General features: G+C 41.1%; 1 protein-coding gene across 2 annotated transcripts; it reads left to right on the top strand.

The window, feature by feature from the left end:
• Positions 1-177: 177 nt before the first annotated feature.
• LOC112561957 lies at positions 178-19,077 on the top strand. 2 transcript variants are annotated; one of them, XM_025234830.1, is made up of 9 exons: positions 178-231; positions 1,267-6,522; positions 6,801-7,191; positions 7,417-7,535; positions 12,977-13,157; positions 13,464-13,611; positions 14,097-14,164; positions 14,500-14,633; positions 14,933-19,077. In XM_025234830.1, the coding sequence occupies exons 2-9, from the start codon at positions 1,312-1,314 to the stop codon at positions 14,993-14,995; spliced, it is 6,315 nt and encodes a 2,104-aa protein (XP_025090615.1). In that variant the 5' UTR covers positions 178-231; positions 1,267-1,311; the 3' UTR covers positions 14,996-19,077. The 2 variants fall into 2 exon arrangements, with proteins under 2 accessions (XP_025090615.1, XP_025090616.1); XM_025234831.1 differs by lacking the exon at positions 178-231 and adding an exon at positions 284-822.
• The last annotated feature ends 691 nt before the right edge of the window (positions 19,078-19,768 follow it).

Here is a 19,768-nt window from a genome sequence, read left to right as displayed (position 1 = left end):
TGACTATTTTACGCGATCATCTGAAAGAAAAATTTCTTTTTAATTCTTTCCATTGATAATTCAATCTTTATATAAGGAACATCAACATGTTGTATCACACAACAATGAAATAATCATAATTCATGATTCGAGGCTCATGCGCGACCTTGAAAGTAGTCCATGAAGGTCTGCAGCATCTCGCGAGACTGACGAGAGAAACCTAACGCACATAGAAGACCACGTGGTGCGAAGGTGAGAATGTCTTGAATTATTACAGTAACCAGACTGGTGGTCTGCCAGGGGCTTGGGGGCAACTAATTCTTATGTGACGCTTTGTAATTTAAGAAATGGCCTTCAAAAATATGTACTGCATATAAACACATGGAACAGTTTCTGTTTTACATTCGATATTGATAATCACTCGATAGACATCAAATTATGCAGAAACGAAAATGGAAGCAAAACAAACGCAATAAATTGTCAGGTTTTTTTTTTTAGAACTGTGTACATCTAGAACTGTTAACGTTTGCTTTTAACAATGCATTGAACGCGTTTTTAACTTTTCAGTTTTGCTTAATGGCACCTTAGATTTTCAATACATTTTAGAAGTTTGATGCCACATGTGCCAGTGACATACGGACTTTGTCATTTTATGAGTAGGGAATATCTCCAAACCTTTGATGATTAAAGCACTCACGATACTAATACTTTTGTCTGTGTACAAGTAGTAACGTAACGACCATTGTAACGTGCACAATTCAGAAAGTTGATTTTGCTTCACACTTCACTGGTCAGCGACACTGAGTAGTTTCACCTTTTTGTACACTACGTTTGTGACAAAAGGTAATAAGTCTCACTAGTTGATAAATTCAGCGTTTTTATTCATGTTAACCATATTGTTTACATTCTGTATATTCATGTAAAAGTCACAATAAGCCATGAAAAGTAATTTTTATAACGTGGAGTAAAGCGGATCCTACAAACCAAACATAACGGGCATAACAGGACTGTGCATCACACAGGCTGGTGTCAAGCTGACTAGTGTGTACTTTCATGTTTGTATGCTGTTGGTCTAACAGCTAGGCTACCCCCTAGGAGTAATGAGTAATGGCTTGAATGCTCTTGTCTGTATTGTCGCCAGTAGAGGTCAAGTTTTGCAAAAGTTTCAATATTTTTGTATGCATCATTTGAGATGAAAGTGTTACATCAGTCTTGGATGGCCTTTAGTGACATCAGTGTCCATTCTTATGAATAAAAGTTCCATATATCTTTCCATCTCTGTTGCAGGTGTCCTGATACCTTGAGAGATGAGACAGTATTTAAGATAACACCATGCATAGTGACATGCGCATAGTTTTGGCCTTCACTGTCCCAGCAGTAGCAGCATTGCTCGGCCTGCTGTGGGTGCTCAACAACAAAAGGCGTCCAAAGGGGGGTAAATCTGATCCAGCTGTTAAAGATGCAAAATTGTCATCCAAATCAAAAGACATTTCAACAGTGTCTGAGCCTGTGGAAAGTTCTCTTCTGAAGAAAAATACAGTGTCTAAGGCATTCAAAGAGAGCCCACAAGAATCCTCTGAAATAGTCAGCCATGATGCAACTTGTTATGAAGGAGGAAAGAATTCTTGTTTGGGTATGATGAATCTTCAGCATGTTCATAACAGACATTTAGATAGCCAAGATATTTTATCATCGATAAATGTTACTGTAACACCAACAAACAGCATAGTCAAGCTGACGAATAGTGGGACATGCTTGCCCCTCCAAATTATAGAGTTGTCAGAAACTGGTTGTTCAAGCAAAAATGAAGTGAAGCTTAGTGAATCTCATGAGCTGAGTGGTAAATCTGTTGAGGAGCCCTCTTTTTCTGTGGGGTCAAGTTTTTCTTTTTCTGAGGATGTTACAGGTCCTTTGAAATCAAACACCCCTGCTATTGCAGTTGAAAAAACAAAAAGTGGAGATGCAGAAGCTTCGGCTCTGAAACAGGAATCTTCCATGGAATCTTGGAATGTTGCACAGTCACCATCATCTGTGACAGATTTGATGATAACTAATGAGGTTGATGTCTCTGAAATGAACAAAGGTTACCCTAGTGACATAGCTGTTGACAGTGACATAAGTCTCTGTCATCAGCAAATGGAAGCAACTTCTGAGGTGATGTGCTTTGGTCCTCTTGATTTGGGAGAAGAAAAGAAAGAGGATGTTGGAGAGGTAGACAGTGTTGTGCAGTCATTCCCAACATCTCCCCATCTTTATAATATTGAAAGTGATTTCAGTGAGAACACTTGTTCAGTTGGTCATATTGCTCCATCCAGCATTGAAACACCTAAACAATCAATCGATGCTTTAGATAGCAACGCCTCATGTGATACAAACACGAATATTGAAACTATGGAAAATACTCAGGAAAAACTTGGGCCATCACTACTTTTAACTTGCAAAAAGTGTGACACTTCACTGGGCATTGAAGATGAGAGGACAAGCATTTCAGAGACATTTCAAGATCTTTCACATGGATGCACTTCTAAAGATGTTGAAAAGTCTGATTGTGGCATGGGCCTTTGTCAGACTGGTGTTAAAGAATTGATGGCGACCACTAACAGTAGTGACCCATCAGTCTCTAGATTTTCATTTATGTTCAGGAACACTGCTTTGTCCCATGATGCTGAAATCACTCAGACTGACATCAGCAACAGTCAACAGGATCAGGCCAGCATAGAAGGAACTGATTGTTCCAGAACATGCTGTGACTTCACATGTACTTCTACAAATGATGTAGTCATTTCTGGAGATGATGTGTCCAGAACTGATACTTCTACAGGTCACATATCTGTCATTACGACAACAGAATCCCCAGCCACAGAAAGCATTGGTAACTATTTTCCCATGGGTGAAAATTCCTGTAAAAGGGAAGTAAATGACACAGATACCATTGTGAATGCTAACTTCAGTGTTTACAATGAAGATGTTACTGTAGCTGATCATCTACTTCTTTCACAAAAACAATTTGTTTCTAACAAAAGCTCATCTCCTCTTGAAAGTAAAGAGAGAGAAGAGATTGTATCAGCAACACCGCCTGAGGATATTACAGCACAGATAACTGGACATTCTGAATGGCAGCAAGATTTTTTATTCTCCTGCACCGTTGATTCATTGGTTTCTAATGAAAGTGCTTCAGCCACTGAAAATAACTTGGGGGCTGGCTGTAAAAATGATGACTTCACTCTTCTAGAAACCAAAGTTTTGCCCCCTGACCCTTTCCATTTTACCGAAAACTCCAGTTTTACATGTTTGGAAAACATTGTTTCAGAGAATGATCTTCCGTTGTCAGAAATACAAGCATCCAGTAGTTTGAAAGAAGCACCAGAGGCCATGTTAAATGACATCTTTGGGACACAATTACACACATCTAGCTCATATGTCGCTGAGGGGTCAGATTCAGATTGTACTACAGAATTGCCTTTAAACGATGAGCTTTTGCACAGGAGAGAATGTGCCAACAATGGACCAGTGCTCTCAATATTTAAAGAAGCATCCTCTGTTCCTGCTAAAACTGTCTCAAGCCACATTATTTCATTAGAACCTGGTGATGTAAACAGCAGTGAAAATAATTTGGATGCATTTAACCAGCTGAGTTCACTCTCTCGTGAGGAGCCTTATTCTGATGATTTATTGAATATTTACCAAGATCGACCATTCATGGATGTTGAAACCAATTTGGAGGAGACTGTTCTGGACACATCTAAACAATTGGTTGCTGATATTTGCGAGACTGAATCAAAGCAGACTGTAACAGATGTAGCTGAACAGGCAGATGCTTATGTTTGTGAAACTAAGTTCGAGCAGACTGTAGCAGACACAGGTGAACAGGCAGTCTGTGATAGTTGTGAAGCTGGACTGGAGCAAACTGTAACAGATGAACAGGTAGTCACAGATGTTTGTGTAGCTGAGTTGGAGCAGGATGTCAGAGACATACAACGACAGATAGTCACAAATGTTTGTGAAGCTAAGCTTGTGCAAATCATAGCTGACACACCTAAACAGGTTGTCACTGACGTTTGTGAAACCAAACTAGAGGAGACTGTCGTGGATACATACAAACAGGTAGCTGCTGCTATTTGTGAACCTGACTATCAACAGACTGTAACAAAGATAGCTGAACAGGATCATGCTAATGTTTGTGAAATCCAGTTGGAGCAGGCTATAATAGACATGAATGGACAGGTCACTGATGTTTGTGAAACTAAGTCTGAGCAGATTGAAACAGATGCAACTGAACAGGTGGTCATCGATGTTTGTAGGAACAGGTTGGAGGAGAATGTTCTGGACACACATGAAAAGCTAGCTTCTGCTACTAGTGAAACTAAATTACAGCAGAGTACAACAGGTACACATGAACAGATAGTCACCTTGGTTTGCGAAACCGCATTAGAGCAGACTAAAACAGACACATGTAAACAGACAGTCTCTGATGCTCATAAAGCTTGCTTGGGGCAGACAGGAATAGGTGAACAAGTTACCGATATTTGTGAAACTAAACTGGATCAGACTGTAACAGACGCATATAAACAGGTAGTCACTGGAACCAAGTGTGAACCGATTGTAACAAATACACCTGAACAAGTGGTCGCTAGTGTTTGTGAAACCAATTTGGAGAAGACTGATCAGGACACATCTAAACAGTTGGTTGCTGATATTTGTGAAACTGAATTAAAACAGACTGTAACAGATGTAGCTGAACAGGCAGAAGCTTATGTTTGTGAAACTGAGTTTGAGCAAACTGTAGCAGACACAGGTGAACAGGCAGTCTGTGATAGTTGTGAAGCTAGACTGGAGCAAACTGTAACAGATGAACAGGTAGCCACTGATGTTTGTGTAGCTGCGTTGGAGCAGGATGTCAGAGACAAACAACGACAGATTGTCACAAATGTTTGTGAAGCTAAGCTTGTGCAAATCATAGCTGACACACCTAAACAGGTTGTCACTGATGTTTGTGAAACCAATTTTGAGGATATTGTAAAAGATGTAGCTGAACAGGATAATGCTAGTGTTTGTGCAACAGCATTTGAGCAGACTGAAATAGACACGTGTGAACAAACAGTCTCTGATACTCATGAAGCTTGCTTGGAGCAAACAGGAACAGTTGAACAAGTTGTTACTGATATTTGTGAAATGAAGTTGAAGTTTGTTTCAGATTCATCTGAACAGACAGTCCCATTTGTTTGCAAAGCTGACTTGGGCTGTTCTCTAACAGACATGCCTGAACAAGAAGTCACTGATACTTTTGACAACCAGGAGAAACAAGAAGCCACAGATATTTGCGAATCATACTCAGAGCAGACTGCCATCAACAAAACTGATGAACAGTCTGTTGTCGACAAACAGGATGAGCAGGCAGCTGTGGATTTTTGCAAATCTGGCTTGAAGCAATCTGTCACATACAAACAAGATGAAAATGTGGTCATGGGTGTACCTGAATCGAAAAAGCCACTTTTAAGCAAACAGAATGATCACGACGTCTTCAGTGTTTATGAATCTAACTTTCTGCAGTCAGAAAAGTTGAATGAAAAGACAGGTGTGGGTATTGCAGAGTCCAGAATGTCCATTATGCTCAGAGAAGATGAACAGACTGTGAAGAGTTGTGAAATAAAGCAGTCTGCAACGGACATATCTGATGGACAAACTGTTTTAGAACCTGACACCATCCAGCTTGCTCTAAAAAACCATCAGCAAGACAAAGGTTTCCAGCAGTCCTTGACAGACACACAAGATAAATGGGTAGTCTTTGCTGTCAGCGAATCTGTTGGACAGCACCACACAACAGATGAAAAAGATGAGCACACAGCTTTAACCATTGATATGTCATTTAAGTTTCATGAACCAAACTGTCCATTTCCCACCTCACCTGACAAGATGAACAGTCTGATAAATCCTCTTGCTGATGGTAATTCTAGCAGTTCAGTAGGTGTACAAGAGTCTAAGCAGCAGACTGTCACAGAGATCGTGAGTGAACATGCTTCTGTGGTTGATGGACCATCATCTTTACAGAGTCTTCTCACAAATTCCTCTTGGCTTTCGAATGATCATTCTCATCCTGAGGGTGATGACAGTCAAGACCAAGGGAATAGTAGTTGGCTTATGGTTGAATCTGAAATCAAAATGGATGTGGAAGCTGATTTGTTGTCTGTAAAAACCAGATCGAAAGATAATCTTTCATCTGGCTTATCACAGCACAAAATGGCAAACAATCAGAGAAAGTCTCAGAAAAAGAAGGCTGCTGGTGCTAGGAACCCCAAGCCTTCTGACCCACACACAGAATACAAAATCACTGGTGGCATCTCATCACCTGTTAGCAAGAGGAAAAAAGCAAAGTCCTCTACAAAGCTGGAGAAAAGCCTTAAAAACTCATCTGAATCTCTCAAAAGTAATGTGTATTCCTCAAGTTCTTCCCCTGGATCTGATCTCAAAGACAGGGTACATAAGGCATCTCTGATGCTGGAAAATAGTCTTCAACCTTTCTCAGGATTTGATAGGAACAATCAGGTGGGTACCTTCTGAGTTACCTTATGATTCCTAATGCCAGTGGTATGTGTATTGCATGACTATAATCAGGATTGTCGGCCTCATCAAATGTTATAAACAAAACAATGTTTTGTTGATAGCTGCATAGTCTCCCCCCACCCACCTCTCCAGTTCCTATTGTGCATTAGTAACATTTTAAAAATTATTGAATGATGTCTTGTTTGTTTTTCAATGGCTTTGATGGTGTCTGTAATGTGTTTTGATCTCTCGGGTGAAGTTAGGCTTTTTCTTTGTTGTAGCATTTAGAAAAAGATGACAGTGAAAATGAATCTCAATCACCTAAGGACAGCATGCAGACAGAGTGCAGCGTTCAATTGTGCAATGGCAACAAACAAACTGACCACTGTTTTCAAGAAGTTCAAGAGGAGCTTAGCGAACAAGACTGGATTGGTGTACAGATCTCTAATGGCTCTGAGCACATGGAGCTCACTGCCACAAACATGGCCTCTTCCAGCTCACTAGTAGCAGCTAGCCTGGTAACTGTCGAGTTCAATTTCCCAACAGATTTATGTGGACGACTAATAGGACGCAATGGGCGAAATGTGCAACATATCAAAGAGCAGTCAGGCGCATCCGTTATTATAACCAGCAACCCTGTTTCTCCAGATTTCCAGTTATGCCGTGTGCAAGGTAGGAACTGATGCTGCTATGATACATTTCCATTTAGCTCAACAGAGAGTAAGCAATTGTACATATGTTGATATTTTTTTAATCATGCTATCTGAAGTATTTAATCAGAAATCCTAGTATTGATTAAAAGTTTGACCTCTAGCAAGCTGTTGCTGGAGATGCAAGGTCTTTGGATAGATAAAACATTACAGTAAACACTAACAAATTTTATGTGATTTGTTTTAGGTCTGCATTCATGTGTGCATGAAGCTCTCATGATGATCAAAAAGAAATTTCCTCAAGTGGATGTCCAGCCAATTCTTGCACCTAATTTAAATCCTCTTATTATGCCAGATATGATCAAGGTGAGCTGGATTGAATGTGCTACACCATTATTCTGTTTGTGCTGGCTTTCGTGATAGCAGACTGATTTCTGGTGATTTCAAGATCAAAATCAAATCAAATCAAAACAGACTTTATTGTCTGCCCAGGAGGACAGAAATTTGTCTTTGCTCACATACCCATACAGACATTTAACAAACAGTTAGGAGTAAAAGTGAGAAAAATAGTGTTGATTGCACCAGTCCATCAAGGCAGTGTATGTTTATCCTAACAACAAACCTTGGGTGACCAAGGGCCTAAAAGCACTGCTGAACAAAAAGAAACATTTGTTCATCACGGGCAGAAGCCCACGACAGAAGATTAGTACATAGAGAGGACCATGATGCTATCCGTTGGGTGGGCAGAGGCTCTACGAGCATACTAGTTAGTCCGCTTTCAGTAGTTTGCCGGTGGACCAACGAGTGTCGACGAGATTGAAACAGAGGTCGAGTTAGCTCTCGCCATAAACCCGATGTGTCAGAATGCGGCTCGTGGTTACATCTTGAGCTCGCTGGAGGGACCTGCCAGACGTCGAGTGTTGATGCTTCCGCATGACGCAAGAGATACGCCGAGAAAGATCTTGGGTGTCCTAGTGGAGGCGTACGGCGAACGGAAGGATGTCGACATCAGTGCCACAGCAACGTGATGAGGTGGTCGACGAATAAGCTCCAGAATTTAAGCAGGCGAGGTAGAAGGCGGCGCAGAGCGTCGAAGTGGCGGCGATTGACACCATCTCGGAGGACTGCAGCCCGACCGGTCAGGGAAAGTGACTGCCCCCGTCGTCCGTAACAGGATGACAGGGAAATAAAGTGTAGCTGGCCTGACTGGAAAGTGTCCGACGGCGGAGGTTGTCATTTATGGCAGTTGAGTGATGGCGTTGCTCGACACCGGCAGTGAGGTAACGACGGTCACTGACGAGTGGGCACGAGGGCACATACAGGACTTACAGCTAAAACAAACTCAGGAGTGGCGGTGGTGGACATGTTTACGGCCAGCGTCTGAGGACGTTCCTATCCTGGTGGTCAAGGACCTGGTCGATGTGGTCACAAGTGAGCGCAGGAGGCGCGTGTCGCTTCTACTAGGGAAGAACGTCCTTGATCAGATAATGGACTCTACCGAAGATGTGGCGCAGGCAGTACAGGCAGCCGTGCATGAAGCTCATCTTGAGAAGACATTGTCAACAAAAGGACTGGCTAGGGCCGCTGGCAACACGCCGTTCCAGGATGCCAATGGGTCTGACGTCCACACCAGCCACTTTCCAGAGGTTAATGCAGACCACCATGCCGAACTGTTTAATTTCAGTCCTTCTTGTGTACCTAGACGATCATTTGGTATACTCCAAGATAAAGGACATTCAACTGCGGGAGGCGCCATACCTTCAGGATGACGACAGTGAAGAGGAAACGCCAGGGTGGTATGCTACTCTTCCAAACCATCACCACAGAACTCTTGTGACAATGCCTGTGGTGCCAGAAGTAACAGTGTCTGTGGTGTCAGATGACAGTACCAGAAATGAGTCCCTATCGTGTCCGAACCGCGCAGATCGCAGCGACTTACCGCGAGACAGGCAACAAACTCGCACAAAGTGTAGGATGAAACAGTTCGTGCGACGCTATGCCATGGCAATATGAATACCATGGATATATTTTTTAGTTGCGGTGATCGGTGACACCGTAGATGACACGTACGCATTGATCAGTTGTTTATTTTGCTAATTGTTCATTTTTCTTCAACTTTACCGCGGCTGCGTCCAGAAAATGTCATTGACAAGAATGACACACGAGGTGATGGCTGACAATAGATGTCAGCACTCACTCTTCTTCAGTCTCTGTTTGATTCCTCCTGAGTCCTTGTGCCTTTATTTAGGATGGTGATGGCTGCTGGCACGAAGGACCTCTGGTAGGCAGCTTTCCTTATGCGTGGTACCTTATAGCGCCTGCCTGAGGGCAGCAGCTGGAAGCTAGTGTGGAGAGGGTGTTTCAGGTCCGAAATGATGTTATGTGCCATCCTTCTGACTGCATGAAGGTACAAGTCAGAAAGTGGCAGCTGTGCTTGACCAATAATTTTATTTGCCTGGTGGATGATTCTGGCCAGCCTTGCCTTGTCTTTGACTAGTAGATGACCATACCAGGCAGCGATGTTGAATGAGAGGATGCTCTCAACAAGAGACCTGTACACAGTCTCCAGCACCCCAGAGCTGACGTCGAAGCTGCGAAGTCTCCTCAGAAGGTACAGCCGTTGCTGGGCCTTTTTGTACACTTGGTTCACGTGATCACTAAATGAGAGCTTTCCGTCGATCACTGTACCAAGGTACCTAAACACAGCAGCCCTCTGCACCTGCTGTCCCTTGATTTGGAGTGGTGGGGAGAGAGGGGTTGTGCCATCTCTTCCTTCGTAGGCTCTTCCAAAGGCCATCTCCTCCGTTTTTTCAACGTTCAGATCCAGAAAGCTGCGGTCAAACCACTCCTCCAGCTCCCCCACACAGGCCAGGTACTGTGACAGGGACTGCTCGTCTTTCAGGCAGCCCACAAGGGCCATGTCATCTGCATATTTAACAAGTTTGAGAATAGCACTGTTAATACTAATCCCATTTGTATATACAGAGAACAGGATGGGGGAAAGCACACATCCCTGAGGGGTACCCGTGTTGAGGATCTGCTCATCTGACAGAATCATTCCATCCACTGACAAATAAACTCCGTCAGACGAGCTGCTGGACCCTATAGTACCTGTCGGTGGAACTCTGAGACCCACCCTCTGTGGTCGGTCCTTCAGGAATGATCTGATCCATAGAACTAGGCCAGTGTTGACATCCAGGTCTAGTAGGCGCTGTACAAGAAGGTGTGGCTGGACCGTGTTGAAGGCGCTGGAAAAGTCCATGAACAGGACCCGAACATAGGTGCCAGAAGTGTCCAAGTGTTGTAGGATAGTATTGAAAAGCGTGAGAGTTGCATCAGACCCCCCTGCGTGGCTTGTAGGCAAACTGCAAAGGATCCAGGCGATCAGCCATGGTGGGGATTAACAATCTTCCCACAACTCTCTCCAAACATTTGGCCACAACAGACGTGAGAGCCACAGGTCGAAAGTCTTTCAAGTTGGTAGCATGAGGCTTCTTTGGCACTGGTATTATTGTGGATGTTCTCCACACGCGGGGACACTATGAGAGTCAAGGGAGAGCTGAAAAAGTCTGGTAAAAACACCACTCAGCTGACTAGCACACTCTTTGAGTATTTTGCCTCTCACGTGGTCAGGTCCAGGGCTTTACGTGGGTTCACATGAGAGAGAATTCTGACAACATCTCCCTCACAGATGGTGACAGTGGCTGCCGACAGTGAAGAAGAAAGATATTTTCTGCTTCATTGCTGAAGTCTCTCACATCAAACCGCGCGTAGAAAGTGTTGAGCTCATTAACAAATGACACTGGGTCATCACACTTTACTCTTTGTGTCTTGCGTTCTCTACCCATCATGGTGTCCAGGCCCTTCCAAGCATCTCTTGCGTTGCCCTCAATTAATTGCTTTTCTACCTTCTTTCTGTATTCCACCCTAGCCGTTCTTGCCTTTGCCCTGAACTCCTTCTCCTTTTCTTTCACTTTCTGTTTGTCTCCTTGCATAAAAGCTATCTTCTTTTCATTGAGACAGTGCTTCAGTCCTTTACCTAGCCATGGTTTGTTATTTGGATAGCTGCAGATCTGCTTGGTAGGGATGACAGACTCTTCACAGAAAGTAATGTAAGAGGTGATTGTGTCTGCCAGACAGTCCAGGTCGTCTCCACAGGTAGTGAAGAACAGATCCCAGTCAGTGACCTCTAGGCAGTCTCTGAGCATCTCAGTTGCTTCATTTGTCCAGGTCCTAATACATAGTGTTGTCGGCTTTTCACGTTTAAGGAGCTGTCTGTATGTGGGTAGCAGATGAACAATGTTGTGGTCCGATCTGCCCAGCGGCGGCCGGCACTTGGAAACATAAGCGGCCGGCACATTACCGAAACACCTGTCTAGCGTTCTGTCGAGGCGGGTGGGACACGTGACGTATTGATGGAGACAGGGGAGCAGCTGACAGACATCACAGCGGTTGAAGTCGCCGAGCAAAAACACAGGCTGATCAACTGATCTTGTTGTCGCTCGATTATATGTGTCTGCAATGTGCTCAGCTGCAAGGTTGAAGTCTGGGCCGGGCACATAGACGAGGACCACAGTGATTTGGCCGAATTCACGAGGTAAATAATGCGGCCTGAAGGACACTGTCAGTATCTCATAATGGGGGGTACTAGTCTGTTCTCGTACTGTGTAGTTCGTGGCCCATTTCTCATTTGCAAGCATACACAAGCCTCCCCCTACATGCTTGTTTGTCGCTTGTGCATTCCTGTCAAATCGAATCGTTGTGTATCCTTCAAGTCCGAATGTCTCCTCCTCTGTTAGCCATGTTTCAGTGAAACAGAAGAGGTCACAGCGTCGGTAGTCTCCATCGAATTTAATGAGCGCAGAGAGCTCATCCTGTTTGTTGTGGAGAGAGCGCACATTCGACAGGGTGATGGCTGGCAGTGGATGTCGGCACCCTCTCCTCTTCAGTCTGTGTCTGACTCCTCCTCTAGTTCCTCTCAGTTTCTTTTTTCTTTGCCCGCCCTGTGTCGGAATGTCACTGAAATTCACAACAGGGGCCTGTGTGGCCTTCTGCCGCAGCGATAGCAGAAAGTCCCGACTGTAGATCAGCATGACTGTGTCGCCACTCTAACACATCGAAGTGTGAAAGTCTGCCGTACAGGCACACACGCATAGACTACACTACACTGCTCATAGCACGATCATGGCAGATCTATCACCGATTCAACTAGGTATTGGGATTGTAATAGATCTACCTGGTAGGGACGATACTCAGTCACTGAAGGGAGTGTTATCAGCCAGATAGTCCCGATTGGCCGCACATGTAGTCCGTTTCAGTCCGTTTCTGACTATCTATAGATCTAACCAACGGTCACAAAATGGACGCGGTATTGGTAAAAGAAATTTCTCCCGTACAGGGACACTCACACGCAGCAATACGGTGCTCCTCACAGTCAGACGTATTGAAGTAACACTTATAACCATTCATGCACAAGCTTGAGTAAGCGAAATTCCCGTAGAATTCAAACACGTCAAAAAACGTAGAGAATGATTGTGAGCCGGGGTCAAGCCACAGAGTAGCGCCCCCTTATATTCTTAATGCTTAAGATGCTTAAGAACTATGGCAATGTGGTATATTTCCCAGTCGTACTAGCATATGCCTGTTTTGTGCATGTCTGGCCATTTCTGTTTATTGTTTTGGGATGATGGTGATTTTTCTTTTGCTTGCTATTTCATTCTGTATCCAACATGATTTTGCACTCTCAGTATAATGAACTGAAGTAGGGAGCAAGCAAGCCCTGATTTTTGTTGCTTCTCTCTTTGCAGCTGAACCTGCCAGATGGGGTGTCTGTCAAGTTGGTGGTCTCCAACATTGTCAATGCTGGCCACATTTTTGTTCAGCTACCCAACCATCCCACCTTTGCATCACTAGACCGTCTTTGTCATTGCATGAATTCATGCTACACTAAAAATCAAGGTGTTCCTCCTTTGCCACGACCTGTAGAGAGTGAGTCAGTGACTTTACAATTAGGAATAGGAGAGAGGGAGTGCGAGTGTGTGCAGTCTATACGGCTGTGATGTCAGCATTCCTTGCACAGTTGCAGACTGGTGGCTCCCAGGGCTATGAAGACCAGTGCCTTGCTAACCACTTTTACTTGCAATGCTAAACCAAAATTATGCTTACAAAACAGTATTCTAGTGCAAGTATTCACCAAAAATTTTTTTGAAATTATTCAAGCAGTTCACGGATGAAATCGTGAAAGCTTTGTTTTAAAGGAAAAGCAACTACAAAATTAATTTTACTATTTTGCAGCGGGTGTTATCTGTGCAGCAGAGTCAGGAGGCTGCTGGTTCAGAGTAGAGATTATTGGTGTTTATCCAGAAACAGATGAATGTGATTTAGCTTACGTCGACTATGGGGGCTACGACCGTGTAGCCTTGTCCTCCCTAAGGCAAATCAGGTGAGAATGTGTAGAGTTTGCTTGAATAGCTCAAAATCAAGTCAAACAGGCAAGTTTCTTTTGCTGTATATGTCACAATGGCTACTTAAAAAAAGTCACAGTAAGTTATAGAAAATGAGAAACAGTGAGCAGACTTTAGCCACATTCATTTACTAAAGGGCAATCAGCGTAGATTGAACATTAAAGACATTTTGGAAGCTCTTCAGAAAACGATTAGTGAGATAGGAAAATGCGAACTACTGACGTTCGTGAACAAGAACAAAGGGTGATCATCACTGGAGTTGATTCACTTGAGATCACTGCTGCAGGAAAACTGTTTTTTGATGATTAACCTTAAAATATGAAACCTTTAACTACATAAGCTATAGATATTGGGATGGTTCAGGGATGAAAGGAATTGTTCAAATAGTATGTATAAAACGGTATATGAATGCATGTACGTTTTTCTACAAAAGCTAAAGATTTGGTGTTTGTGTGCTTAACAGGAGTGACTTCATGACTCTACCTTTCCAGGCTATTGAATGTTACATGGCCAACATCACACCCCTGCAGGGTAAAGTGCATAATTATCTTTACAATTATATGTAAAATTTTCTTACTCAGATTTGTCTACTCAGTGTTTGTTGTTTCTAATACTTGCTGTGTAAACTAATTTTTCTAAGAAAACCATTGATGCTTGGCTACTAATCTAATTTTCTGGAAATGAAATGTGTTGCTGTATGCCAAACAGTATGGGGTTCTTCTGTGTATATTGAGGGTTGTCATTACTGCATTTAGAAATATAGTATAGGGTGGTTTTGGCAAGGATCATTCTACAGAAACTTTGCGCATAGTCCAATAGTAAAGTGCAGCAGTTGCTTAATATTCTTTTTTTTTTTTTTTTTTCAGATGAGGAATATTTCAGTGAAAATGCAAGCAGTGTTCTGCATGAGCTGACAGCAGGCAAACTTCTTGATGGCCAGGTGATCACACGGGAAGGTTCAATTCCTTACATACACCTTTACCAGATATCTACACGTGGTGTAAGTACCCAGAACACATTCCTAAAGAATAACATAGCCTCATTTCACTTCATCCTTACTCTGCTCCTTCAGTGCTGTCAGATTGCCAATACCTCTAAAGGAGCTATTAAATTTAATAATATATCACTTGTACACAAACTTTGCTTACACTGTTCGGTTTATCTGTAGTAAGAGGTGATCATATGCAGGCTGTTTGTATAGAATGTCTAATAAAAGCCATTGTTTAAGATGGTCGAATTTTTGTGTGTATGAGAATGGAAATGAGTCTGTTTTTCAAAAGTGGCTTATTTTTGTTTCAGGCTTTGCTAGTCAACCGTGAAATGGTAAACAGAGAAGTGGTGCGATGGATTGAAATTTTTTGAAAGTAACAAGAATTTTCAAGCTGAGAAAATCTGTTTACTGTTGTTAACCAAAACATAGATCATGATGGAGGAACTGGCATTGTCAGGGAATTAAAGCCTGACGTTGCTGTGCAGAGGCGTTAAATCGTATGCACATTTCAAAATGTAATTTAGCTGGAGAGGGAAACCTTGTAGGTGATTTTAAAAGCACTTCCTGCTCCAAAAACTGATTATTGTGATTTGGATTTGCAGTCTTATTTTGGTAACTTCCTAAAGGTTAAGGAATGCAGCATCTTACTGCAGCAGTGACAGTGTTTTTCTTTTTTTAACTGCATTAATAAAAAGAAACTGACATAAATTTGATTACACTTGCACATGTACAATTTATCATGTGTGATGCTACCAATGCAATTTTTTAAATGTTTGCTTTTGTTAAATAGCAGTTTTTGAAGATGGTGACTGCATTCACCCCTTCCCCCCAAGAAGAATCTTTTTTATAATTAAAACGTTTCAGTTTTGTCTATTATTTTTCCAGTATTTTAAAATTCTTTCTTGCACACATTTTTGTTTTGTCATGCGGAATCTAAACTTAAAATCCTGACAGCTTGAGATGATTCAGTTGAATGTGACAATAGTAAACATAGCTACCAGCACGAGTTTATTGGTGTAGATAGGAACTTTGCTTAGCTTTTCTTAAACAAGAAAAAAAAAACCCAGCACACATACTTATTTTTAAAAGGTAATGTTCTCACTTTAATCTACATTCTAACACTTTTGCAGGCGTTGACTCTTTGCTGTCAAGTCAAACATATAGTTGAACTGTAAAGAATTAAAGTTGTAGTTGATATATACTATAGGAATCTGCTGCTGCACTTGCATAAAGACTATTTAGAGATTAAAAAATAATTGGGACTGCTTGTATTTTTTTATATTTTTGTACCAATTTTTAAAAATAGCAATTGAACATGCTTAATTGGTGGAATCGTGTGAAGTGCATTTTATTGCAAGCATTGATTGGTTTTCTTGCCTTGAGAAAACATTTTTTTCTTTTTAAAAGCCATGTAGCATATTGCTGCCAGAAAATGTCAAGTAAAACTGAAGCATATTACCTCTTTTCATAACTTCAAAATTTTTTTCATAACATGCTGGCTTTGGCTATCCACCCATGTGATGTGGCCTTTGGTCTACTGTCCATTAATGCAGAGGTATATTATGCAGTGGTGCAGCGTGGTAAAATACATTTTCAGTGATTTGCAGTCTTGTGGTTTTGCTCTCCAGTTTACAAAGGTTGTTGGAGGAAAAAAAACTTACTAGTTCTAATAGCATTTATTCATGAAGAGATCTTAATCAGGGCACACTGAGAGTGGCAGCAGATCAAAGTTATTTTTTTTTTTTTTTTTATATTTATGTGTGAATTGATAAAACTTGTACATTCTGAATCCCATTTGTTGCTTTTTTAAAAGCTATATACAGTCATTCAAAACTTACAGTGTTTTCTAATTTACAGATGTTTTTTCTTTTATCATCACATTTACTACTAAATCTTATTCACAGTGATTTATTGACAAGCTCAGGAGGTGGACAATGGCGGTAAACATAATATTAGTACCATCACCTCTTAATGCCGTCTCTACAAGCACACATTTTTGTTTCTTTAGTAATGTAAATTGAGAAAATTGTGCAGTTTTGTTTTTGGGTAGATTAAAAGGCGGTGAAATCTTTTAGGGATCCAATCTTGGTTATCCATGGAAAAATGCAGTGATTGCATTTTATGTCAAAGTTTGTCCCTGTTGAAAGTGTTTGGCCATAATATATACAAATCATGTTCCTTTCCCCATTATTAGGGTGGAAATGATATCACATTTAAAAACCAGACAAATTGGTGCACAAACATTCAGAAATGTACATAAGTATTTAGCAGATTGAATTTATTCTCACTGCCAGCTTGGCCAAGAAAGAATTTTGTTGGTCTTTGTTTAGGTTGCAATAGAGGTTCCTAATAGAGATGCATGCTTTTATGTTGTGTGCTCACGAGCAATGTCATGGAAACGTCCATATTTTTGCTGCTTAACTTTTACTGCTTAATTTGTTTAATTTCTTTGATCGGTTTTGTGTTTTAGCATCCCTCATGTTTGTTAGTGACTATCAACTGAAAAAATGCTAAAGAATTGAGGGGAAGGTGTGAGTTCTAAATTTATATCACTTTATAAAGAAAACCATAACTGATTGGAATGCATATTTATTTTTGTTACATCTATTCATCCGCATTGTGTTTTATATATTTGTAATTGTGATACAAATTGTGAGTGTTACCTGAAAGCTGTAGCTAAAAAACCCGAAAGGATATTTTGGAATGTAAATCAATGTTGTTCGCATGCTTTGGAGCTTTTTTTTTTAAAAAATCCGGTGTTTTTATGAGCGAATCTCCTGTTCGAAGCTTATCTGTATTTGGAGATAAGAGACCTTTCATTTACGTTGTTAAATTTCTAGTTCCATTTGGTGTAGGCTTTGCATAAATACACTTTTTTACTTCTTGCCAGTAGTAGATTTTCTTCCCTTGTGACTGCCTTACCTTAGTGTAAAGTTAGTGAATCTGTTTATAGTAGTTATTTAACTTTAACGTCCAGATTGTAATAAACGATCATAATGAACAGATTACTTGGGGGAGTGTATTTGGAATACATCTAGAGAAGTGTACCAGGGGAAAGAAACCACCTCAAGTAAATATTATATGTAAATACTATAAGAAGTGATTTATACATATGTAAATACAAAATGATTCACACAGACCCATGAGTGCACATATAAATCCTTGGTAAAAGTGGAAGTTGGTATTAATAAAGTACATGTTTGCTAGAACTTCCTTAGGTTATTAGTAATCATTCTTTAAAAAAAACGGCTTTTGGAAAAAAAAAAAAAGCTTGAGAGAATGCAGGGTATCATTATTTCAGAACAAAACCAGTTCTCATCCCAGGTGGATTTGAATAAGCCCAGTAGATTAGGTGTAACATATATTTATTTTTTTCAAGTTTTTATTTCATTTTAATGCACAGCTGCCACTTTGGAGAAAAACATGTTTTCAGTGTTTGAGAAAAACTTGCGGACTTCTACAGCTGGTGGAGACCGTTGTGCTGCCAGGCAGGAACTGGGGATGCAATATGGTCAAGTACATTTACTCACCATATGAAGGTCCAGCTTATTGCTACTATAGTCAGAATTATATTCTTAAGTTAATATCTTGTCTTAGCACACATTTTTCTCTGGATGTGACAACCTGATAACATCATTTGGAGGGAAGGGAAATTTTTGTCTGCCATCCTTTTGTGACCTGTTTCCCCAGTGTTGTGAAATCACTATTAAGTGAAAAGGTTTTCCTTTTAAAATAGCACCTTTCACTCCTTTGTTCTTTTTTCATCTCCTAGAAGACATCTAAACAGTGAAAAATTGCTGATCTAATCTGAAGACATAGTGGTGGCAGATGAAACTGTGGACCAGTGTGCAATAAAATGCCAATAATTTAAACTTTCTTTTTTTTCCCTACTATAAAAGAAAGCTCTACCTACTCACATTATTTAAATGCACACTACATCAATCCTCTGTTCCTAATTCTGTTAGTCATCAAATTTCCATTCTAGAAATATTCTGCATTCCTTTTCAGCTGGCTTTTTATGTATGGCAAAGCATTCCTTTTTGGTTTATTTTGCCTGTCCCTCCTCTCTCCACCCCTGCTTTCCTGCAGGGCAAGATGTAGGCAGAAGAGAGGTGGTGTTCGGTGCTTGCATGCCATTGACAGTTATGCTTCTACTTGATAATCTACTGTTTTGTGTGCTACAAAGGTGCATAATCAAAAAAGGCATGAGCAAATTATTTTTCATATATTTTGAATTGTGAGCAATGTGTGTTTACTTTAATTAAAAAGTGTTAAAAATTGAATCCTGTGCTGTGACTGTTGTTTGGTACCGGTAGTTCCTGCATATTGTGAGCATAAAAATGCTGCACCTTATATCTTCTGTTGTGGCATAATTTAGGACTTATCCATTTGGCAAAGTAATGATTGTGAAAAAAAATTACAGTGTTTTAATTAAATACTGCTGATAAATTCACCCATTCCTCTGTTGTCTTTTTTGCCTGTGAAAGACTTGTGAGAAGCCAGTTGTGCAATAATGATTAGAAAGGAACAACAATGTCCAGGATCGACAGTGATGGAGGTACATGTTATACAACTGGCATTCTGCTATAAGAACACGATTAACATTAGTGGACATGATTTACTCGGTTAACAGGGAACTTCTAAACATTCCGACATTATAGCTGGGTGGAATGTCTTACTTCCGGGTAGCAATGCCTGTATGTGAAAATAAAAGAAGTGATATTCCAACTGGTTTTGCACTAGGAGCGAGCGAAGCAAAAAGTGCCCCTGACCTCCTCTCCTTGCCCCTGGTCACCATCAGTTAAAATACTTGCTGTTCTGTGGACTATAAATCAGTAAGGACTTTAAATGTCTAGTGGGGTGAATTTTATTTTGTTAAAGTTCAATGCAAGGTAACAGTTTCCAAAATAAGGGTAAATCCCCCGCCCCTTGGGTTCTCGAGGTACCTGTCTGCTAACATCAACATGCGCAGACATGTCAGGATGGGACATGGAAACATTGGCGTTGTTAAGGCTATAGTCGGGACCATATGCCAGCTAGGCGTGGCTACATAAACCTTTTAATAAACATACTTGTTGACAGCAGGCTTCAGACCAGGTAAAAGGACAGTTGAGATATGCAACTTCTGAAACAACTTCATCTTC

This window comes from Pomacea canaliculata, linkage group LG4, assembly GCF_003073045.1.
Source record: "Pomacea canaliculata isolate SZHN2017 linkage group LG4, ASM307304v1, whole genome shotgun sequence".
Lineage (NCBI taxonomy): Eukaryota > Metazoa > Mollusca > Gastropoda > Architaenioglossa > Ampullariidae > Pomacea > Pomacea canaliculata.
This window is presented reverse-complemented; position numbering and strand designations above follow the sequence as displayed.

Coding starts and splice junctions, on each gene's coding strand:
- LOC112561957 (XM_025234830.1), top strand. CDS start 1,312: ATGCATAGTGACATGCGCATAGTTTTGGCCTTCACTGTCCCAGCAGTA. Junction 14,165..14,499: donor CAACATCACACCCCTGCAGG/GTAAAGTGCATA, acceptor TTTTTTTTTCAG/ATGAGGAATATTTCAGTGAA. Junction 14,634..14,932: donor ACCAGATATCTACACGTGGT/GTAAGTACCCAG, acceptor TTTTTGTTTCAG/GCTTTGCTAGTCAACCGTGA.